General features: G+C 35.6%; 1 protein-coding gene across 7 annotated transcripts in view; it reads left to right on the top strand.

Annotated features, from left to right (window-relative positions):
- Nucleotides 1-8,870, top strand: part of EPS15 (epidermal growth factor receptor pathway substrate 15) — a 70,898-nt gene that overhangs the window by 40,452 nt on the left and 21,576 nt on the right. For all 7 annotated transcript variants that reach the window (XM_035900195.1, XM_035900197.1, XM_009644632.2 and 4 more), the window contains 2 exons: nucleotides 1,779-1,864; nucleotides 7,780-7,852. In XM_035900195.1, coding sequence (XP_035756088.1) covers nucleotides 1,779-1,864; nucleotides 7,780-7,852 — 159 coding nt within the window. The remainder of the gene's footprint in view (nucleotides 1-1,778; nucleotides 1,865-7,779; nucleotides 7,853-8,870) is intronic.

Below are 8,870 nucleotides of genomic sequence, written 5' to 3'. Positions count from 1 at the left end.
TTAACTTGTGATCCTTCTTGGTAGATGTTTAGAATGCATATGTATGTATATTGCTGTTATCTAATACTTGGTTTCCTTACAAAATTTTATTACCACAGTAGTGGAACTTCTATTTGAATTTTAAGGCCTGAATGCAGATCCCATGAATGGGACACAGCAGCAGTCTAGTACTTGTTGCTGTGTTTCTTTACCTAGAACTGTTTGTAGTCCCCAAATTGCACTTGCATTACCAGCCATAAAACTTACTCGTCTTAAAGAATTTTGACAGGAATTGACTTTTACTACTATTTCAAATTAAAAACTTGAAGCGTTGTTTGCAGACATGTTGCAGTGTAGTAAATGGCAGCAAATAGTTCTAACTTTTGTCTTTTTTAACTTGTGTATTGAAGCTAAAAATATTTTATGTTCCTGCCCCACACCGGTTCTCCTGAAAAATTGAAAATAAGAATGAACTACATTTTGTTCAAGTTTGATGCTGCCGTTAGTGTGCAGAACTTCTTTAACTGATGAGAGGACGAAGCCTGGAAAGAATTTGTACTTGTAGCTAATAGCTCCATGTTTTCCTTCTGTTCCTTTCCTAGGAGAAGTAAAAAACTTCTCATTGGAACACCATGAACAACTCCGCAAAACTCCTATGTAGTTCCTTTAGAACACGATTGAACTTCATAGCTGTTTTGCCCATTTGAGAAGCTGTACACTAACCAGTTTAAGAATAGCTGTATGGGTTTTCTTATTCTCAGTTCATGCCATTCGTTCTAGTGAAATATGCACGAATAAGCTATAGTTCTGCTGAATAATATTCTCTGCCACAGTGTACTCAGATTTACTATTCAGGTCTTTTCATGGCTTTTGTTATTTTTGTTTTCTGGAGTATAAGCTTGAATAAACATGTAGTTAATGGCATCTTGATTTATCTTTAGAGAAACTTCAACATTCAAAGACTTTTGTGTTATTTTGGGGGTATCACTTGCCTTTTTTAATTATATGTATATATTTTTCCTCTGAACTTTTTGTTTGTCCTGGATGACTTTATTCAAGACTTGAAGGAACTGATGTATTTATAGAAGGTAGTTACAGTGACTATGGCTTCCTAAACATGTTTGTGTTGTGATAAGGCACAGTAGAACAATTACAGTGTTTGCTAAGTTGTGTCTTCGGCATTTGTCTCTAGTAATTTACTTGTACTTTTTTGAAACAAATTACTTGTATTACAGTTGTCTTATTATGAAGATGTTAAGTAAATGGGAACTCATGGGCATAACTTACCTATGACTTTTTATTATCAAAATTTCATTCAGTACTCTGGAGGTTCACATTAAACTAGCTTGATATCACTTAATGCACCGCAAGTAAGTGTCTGTACTCTGCAACAAGAAGATAACCAAGGTGAAGAAATGTAAATTTAAAAGTAGTAAACGAACCAAACCACTTTAAAATGAATGCTAGGAAGCAAGCTAAATGTTATCTGTAAGATAAATCTAATTTTAGAACTAGATTTCTTTTGTATGATTGGGTGGTCCTGTGCCTTTGTGGAAGATGTCTTCAAGAGTTTACAGGAGACAAATTCTGTTGGAATTACTAGATGCATTGGATGTATGTTGTGAACTGTTAATATAGCATCTGGACTGCTTTGGTTTTTTTAAGATTGAAGATTGGAAATACAATGCTACCAACAGTTGTTACAAGTGGATAGCTCATGCTGTCACAAAAAGTAAAGTGAATATGATTTTTGGACAGCATAAACTATAAACTAACAGTATTTATTTTTTATCTTTCAGAGTACTCAAGGACTGAATTCTGTAGCAGATTTTTCTGCAATTAAAGAACTCGATACATTAAACAACGAAATAGTGGACCTGCAGAGGTAGGTAAAGGAGGAATAGTCATATTTGCCTTGGATTCAGTTGTGCTACTAACTGTTTAAAAAAAAAAACAAAAACAAACAAAAAAAAACAAACAAAAAACCAACAAAAACAAACCAACAATTCAGTGCATAAGAGAAAGCCAGGTGGTAGTCTCTTTTGCTAAAATAAATGGTTAGCATGTCTGTAATACTGTTTAACACTTCTACTCTTTGTTCAGTCAGATGAGTGCATTTAATAACAGCAAGACTCTGAAAGGTCTATCCATCATGCCTTCTGGGTATGTTTCAGAGAGCTGCATGTCTTAGCATCCTGACATAGACATATTCTCTCATGTTTGTCTTTGTTCATTTTTATTGGCTGATGAGAATGGAGCAGATCTTTAGGATGATGGAACCACAATATAAATTGGTATTAGTTGTCTCTGATTTGTAGACTTTTTTCTAGTGGCAGTAAGGAAGTGACATGGGAAAGATCAAGAAGTTATGTAGGGTAGAGAATGGGAAGATGACAGTTTGTATATGGATCTCTGCTAGGGTTTTGATGGTGGTAAAGATGCACATACTTCTGTTCTGTTTAGTAAAATAAACTGTTGCACTGAGAAAAACTGTTTTAATTTGAGATCTGCAGACCCTTGGGTTCCATTAATTATTTCTAAGGTAATTAAGATGACTTCAAGTGACTAAGAAAATCAAGCTCTTACATGTTGTATAGTGTTCATCATATTCTCAAGACATAACAGATATTTTTCTAAAGTGATTTTTTTCTTGGTACTATCATAAATCTACTGAAAATTCTATTAATAACAGTTAATTCTACTATTTTATAAGTGAGGGTGCTTTGTCATGATGAAATCGGCCTGTCTTATTCATGTCACTTGCAGGAATGATTTAATATGGCAATGTGTCAAAGCACAGTCTGTTTCCTAAATACATAAATGTTTTTTCACTTCAGCTGCTTCTTCTCCCTCTTATTACTCCCACTGCCTCCTCACTTCTCCCTGCTCTGCCTTCCTGTGTTGTTCTTTAGGTTGTATTAATTCCAATTTTGGACTCTCACATTTATTAACCTGAAATATGATTTACAACCATGTATATTTGCTGTTAGTATCTTAGAGAGAAATAAAATTGTTCACTAGCATGAATTTTTAGATGAAGTTGGTTTTCAGTAGGTGGGCCTGCAGCCTAACATGCAAGCCAGTCTTTTTATGTCTTGTTTTCTTTTCGTGCGGTGAGGTATGATGGAACTATGGCCTTTGGAAAATCATTGCTTCCATTTCTTCAGTGGCAAATATACTTGGACAATTATTTAAGACACATTTGAATGATACTAGATTGTTGAAGATATGGTAGAGGCAACTATTAGTATGTTTTTATTTTTAGGAAGGGGAAATTTACTTTCATATGACTTAGAGGTTCAGAACAAAACTGGATTAGCAATCAGAGGCTTAAGCCTGTACCATCAAACCGAAGTATAATAGTAAGAGGTTTGTGTGGTTTCACTGAGAATGACTAGCAAACTTTCAATGTCATAAAGTGAGTTGTGGCTCAAATAAAATTTTTTCATTTTAACTTTTTTCAAGAAAATTTAATTTTTTGATTACTTGAAAATCCTTTAGCCACTGTAGAAGAGTTATTTTGGTAGCAGAGTAAATGTTACTTTTCTGTACCTTCCTTAAGCACAGGTGGAAATGCTAGGCAACAGATAAATCTTTGTGGTAAATGTAGGAAACTTTTTTTCATCTCTGGCAAATCCACATTTCTGTTATAACTGGTGAAGTACACTTTCAGTCTTGATAGTTATCGTATAAAAATGTAATTTAAATTTGTTATTTTTGTTCATTATTAAACACGATACATTGTTCAGCTGTTGCACTCTATATATAATAATTCTAGTCCATTAGTCCATTGACAAGTATCTGTGAGAGTTGTGTTTCTGGGACCCAGTAATAGAAATTGAATCTATTTTTGAAGTGTACTTGAGGAAAAAAAAAAAAAAGGCAGCAGAGGAAGTGCCTCAAAAGAATGACAGTGTCTGGAAAATACAGCTTTTGGGAAACTGAGCAAAGAATACAAAGGTAATGTATTTGTGGCTCAGCAGTTTGTGTGGGAAAGATTTCTGGTAGCCAATAGCTTTTTAATCTAATTCAATAAAAACAGTGTCAGAAAGGTGGAGGTTGAGGATCAGATGAAGAATAAAATGCAGAACACTTATTAGGGAGGATAATTCCCCTCTGGTAGGGGGAATGATTTGCCTAGGGACGTTGTGGAATCTGCATGATGAGCATGTCGACACTGCTGCCTGTAAGTTCTGTTTCAGTTGCACTTTATTTTTAGAAAGCTATTTGAAGCTTTTTTTGATCAGCATTGTGGGAGGCCAGACCAGATGTTCTTAATATTCTTTTTTGAGCCATAAAACCTTTTTCTCCCCCAGCAAACCCTGCTTTGCTTTCATGCATTCAAAGCTAGCTACAGCCCACAGATTAGTGGAATTGTGAAAGATGTCCCTGCCCAGGGCAGAGGGGATGGACTAGATGATCTTTATGGGTTCCTTCTGACTCAAATCATTCTGTGATTCTGTGAATTTCTTCAAGCTTTACCAATACTACCTTCTCTCTAAGTGTGTTAAGTAGCTGAGCTTAACTTAGTATATCTCACCAGAGGTGCCATCCTTCACACACATTGGACAGCAACAGTTATATTGTCTTGAATATGAACTAGGCTAAAAGGACCATAAAGCTGGTAAATTGGTCTGTCAAAAGTAAGGAAACAGCAGAATGTCTGCAGAAAAACAGGGCAACCTCTCCCTGCTATATACTTGCATCAAGCCTTTGTTTCAAAGTTCAGAGATGTACAGCTTCTCGGCAAAATAATGGTAAAAATTTTAATGCAGGCTAGTTTATTTCTTCTAACCTCTGGCTTGGAAGTAATCGATATGTTGCAGCTGAAAAGGTTGGGAAGAACAAAGGGGAGAAGAAACTAGGCAAACCCTAGACATTTTTTCTAGCATTGCCAAACTGAAGTACTACTACACTAGGAATTCCCAAAATTACAAACGTATGTGAAAAAAAGAAACGTTGGGCAACTGTGAGTGTAGATAATGCTACCAGCTCTGTGTGTAGTCATTTGTCACTTATTATAGAAAAGAACTGTGATTTTTCTTTTTCTTTTTCTTTTTTTTTTTTTTGGCTTTGTAACTAAGGTAGTTCTAAGTGTTGGCCATCAGGAAGCCTGGCCAGGGTTGTTTCATATTTAGCCCCTCAGTAGTCAGCTATCACAAATATTTGCAATATGCTGGCTCCCATTTTTAAATTACTCCATTGACAAATTAGTATAAAACTTATGGATTTACTTCATGATTTACAATCAAATAATCTTACTATCTGCGTTGGAGAAACCATCTGTTAGTTTTGGGGTTTTTTAATCATTGCTTTTAATTTCTTTGATATGAGGTTCTCCTGACCTGACTACTATTAAAATATATAGGGAAATTGTATTGCTTTCATAAATTGACTTGAATCAGTGGTTACAAGTGTCCTTTATTGGCAAGACCACAGTTGGTTTTGGGTGGGTTGTTTTTTTGGTTTTGTTTTTTTTTCCAAGTGCTGGTGTGGTAACGGACTATATGATCCAGAAAATTTGTCGTATCAAGTAAATCAATTTTGTTACTTGTTTTTGGTTCTTTCAGTTGCTGAGCATTCCTACAGGGGCATACCAGATAGTTTGTAAAAGAAATGGAGGCATTCAGAAGAATTAGTGAATTAAGTAGGTCTGTGTTGTCTTTTTTTTTTTTTTTTGAAACAAAGACACATTACTTGGGGGGAGGAGGGGATGTGTTATGTGTAGACTACACTCAGCTTGTTTTCCTTTGCCTGAGACTGCTGCCTAAGCTTTTCTTGTTCTGCCTGACAATACTTCTTTCACTTGATTTTTTCCAATTCATTGTTTGTGTTGTGATTTAGCCAGTGTAAGCTGCCTGTGGGTGGGTGTTGTATCCTGTTGCAATCTGGGCTATGCTAAGCAAGCAAGGTTTAGGCACCTGGCTTCTGTTGAAATTAAAGGGAAGCGATCATCATCTCTGACAGTCTCTTAGGCATATCAGTGACAGTAATGTGGAAAGGCATACATACCTGCTTGCATTTCTCTCTCCTGCTCAGTTTTCATACCTGAGCAGGAAAAATAACAAGTATTTGTTTACCTAGTCAATTATTCTCTTTTATCTTCAATCAGGAATAATATGCCTGAATGTTTGCTGTGCTTGATGTGTGTCTGAGGGCTTGAAGGTATTTTTCAGCCTGACTGGTATTTAGATCTGTGGAAGTGCTTTATTGAGATTGAGACCCTTTGTTCATGGAAAGTTACGGAAAGCAAAATCAGCAGAACTGGTTTCAACCGTGTGTTGCGATGCTTTAAATGTCTAAGTACAACTATGCTACAAATAGTAGTTTATTGAGCTAGAGGAGTGTGCTATAGCGTTGATGGAAATGGTAGAGATTTGCTTAGAATTTCCGTGATACTTTTTTCTGATGAATGGAGAGTGAGGAATTTTATGGAACCTTGAAGGTTCACACTTAAGAAAAATAACTACCCTTGTTCTTCAGAGTCCCTCTTTCGACATCTTTCCTTTTCCTTCCGTTTAAGCCTTTCCTTCAGGCACAATCCGCAAGTTGCTCTTTAATTGGATACTGAGATAAATAATAGCAGAACATAAGCTATACTAATTATTTTTCAGAGCAAATGTTCATTTAAGATCTGTGACATCTGGGGTTTTTTTTTTAGTTTCCATTGTATATGGTTTAGCAGTAAAGAAGAATTCCTCAGCTTGAGAGAACTTAGAGTAGACCTGCTTTACTTTAGAGACAGAAATGCTTTCTTCGGTATTAGATAGGAGTAAACAATGAGATTAATAGTTTATATTGATTACTAATCTGCTATTGAAATATGAAGTTACCTTAATTTCAGTATGTACTAGTAGTATAATTTGATAGCTTTTCACTATGGTATTTCATGTAGAAATGTTAGGTTTATCATTGTTCACAATGTAACTTAACGTGTGCGCTAATTTATTAACAAGATATTTGTGAAAGTAAATGCCTGTATACAGGAGATAGTGTTAAAACTGCAAAGCTTAGTGCTTTTCTGCATCTGTGAAAGGAGAAAAAAAAATCCATATACTGTCTAGAGATGAACACTCTTACGTTTTTTTTAAAACAGTAGTAGTTCTGAGCTGTATGTTGCTTTTTCCCTTTCTTAAAGCCATTGTTATGTCTGGCTGCCAAGAATTTATTGATGATAATTCCCCTGTCATCGGTAGTCAATTTTAAACTTGAATAAATGTCTGTAGAGACAGACTTGATGTGACACAGCAAATAACTACATATGGAGTCTCTGAGCAGATAGCGATTACAGCAAACTAACCTTTCTTCTTCTGACTGAGCTTACCAACAGATATAGTTGAGATCTGATAGGCAAACTTCATTAATCAGCTAGATTGGCCTGCTGGAAATGTTTTCTAGCTGGTGTTAGCATAGGAATTACTGTGTTTGCAGGGGTTAACAGATGGAATCTGATGCAATCCCTCCCACTTTTCCCAGCAGTTTTCATTAGACAAGTGCTCCATAGCAACAGTGAGATCACTGGAGACAGTATTTCATTGATTTCTCCCTCCCGCCCCCTTCCATTTTTGAGCCATTCTTATCACTGAAGTGCAGTTGGGTGAAAAGACGGGGGTTTTTATGCAGAACACTTATGTGGGCTTCTGTCTCGTAAATAATTTGGAAAGCAGAAATCCCTTACATCTTTTGTGTTTAATGTTTCACTATGTATTTAAAGAGAGATACAGGCTTAGGGGGCTGGATAACTGTACCTGCTGTAGCTGATGTTCTTAAGTATTCTTGCATTGTTTGCTGGTCTTCTAGGGAAAAGAATAATGTAGAGCAAGACCTGAAGGAGAAAGAAGATACCATCAAGCAGAGGACAAGTGAGGTCCAGGTAAATATATGACACAAAATTATTGTTCGGACACCTGATACTGCATCATGTCGTGCTTTAATGGCAGTGGAATTACTGAGTCTTTAGATCACATCACTTTATTCAGTGAAAAGAAAAAAAAAATTGGTGGCTAAGAAAGAGACTGTACTTTGAAATGTATTTTCTATATGAATGTGGGTTGGTGTAGGTGTGTATATTTATATAAATGTGCGAGCTCCTAGGACATATAGCCTACACGGAGTTTTAAATTAAAAATATTAAAAAAGAATAGATTTCTTCTTTATCTTTTTTCTTTTTATTTTGTTTTTTTTAGCAAGGCTATCTAATGTATAATGGAAACTAAAGAAGACTGTAGCACTGCAAATTAATGAACTTAAGTGGCTGAGTTAAAAGGGCTTGTATATGGGGCTGCTTCTTAAGAGACGCAGTAATTACCAGCTTGGGAGGAATGTTGCCTCAAGCTAATTTTGCCTAACATAAGTAAATTTTAAAAATAATCTGTTTGATTTTTATTTAAAAGGATGACATTGAATTTCCAGAGTATTGGACAAATTAAATTTTGCAAGTGTTTTACAGGGATTAAAAATTATTCGGTCAGCATCAGTGTTGAGGGTGCTAACAGTCTAGCCAAGCCCTGAATTAAATGCTGCAAAGCAGTATTTCAATTGAATTTTAAGCTGCAAAAGCAGCTGGAGTTGCTGTTTTAAGAAAAAACTTCAGTGTGATATCTGATCACTTACATTTATTTTATGAGTATTTATTATTTTAAATAATCTTTATTTGATTAAGAAAAATAATGCAAGATTTCTGCATTTTACTTTGTGTTGGGCAGAAAAAGAGCCAGTATGTTACAACCGTTGTGAATTTTCTGCTTGGCCATTTAATATCCTTAAAGCCTGGTTGATAATTAATAGTCTGACCTTTCAGAAGATAATCAGATGCTGGCCTGTTAGTCACAATGGCAGCCAGATTCAGCAGCACAGATGTTGCCTGTGTCTGTGCTTCTGTCCATGCATGC

The sequence above is a fragment of the Egretta garzetta genome, unplaced genomic scaffold (assembly GCF_000687185.1).
Source record: "Egretta garzetta isolate BGI_Z169 unplaced genomic scaffold, ASM68718v1 scaffold768, whole genome shotgun sequence".
Classification (NCBI taxonomy): Eukaryota; Metazoa; Chordata; class Aves; order Pelecaniformes; family Ardeidae; genus Egretta; species Egretta garzetta.
Note: the sequence above shows the minus strand (reverse complement) of the source record. Positions and strands in the feature narration are given on the sequence as shown.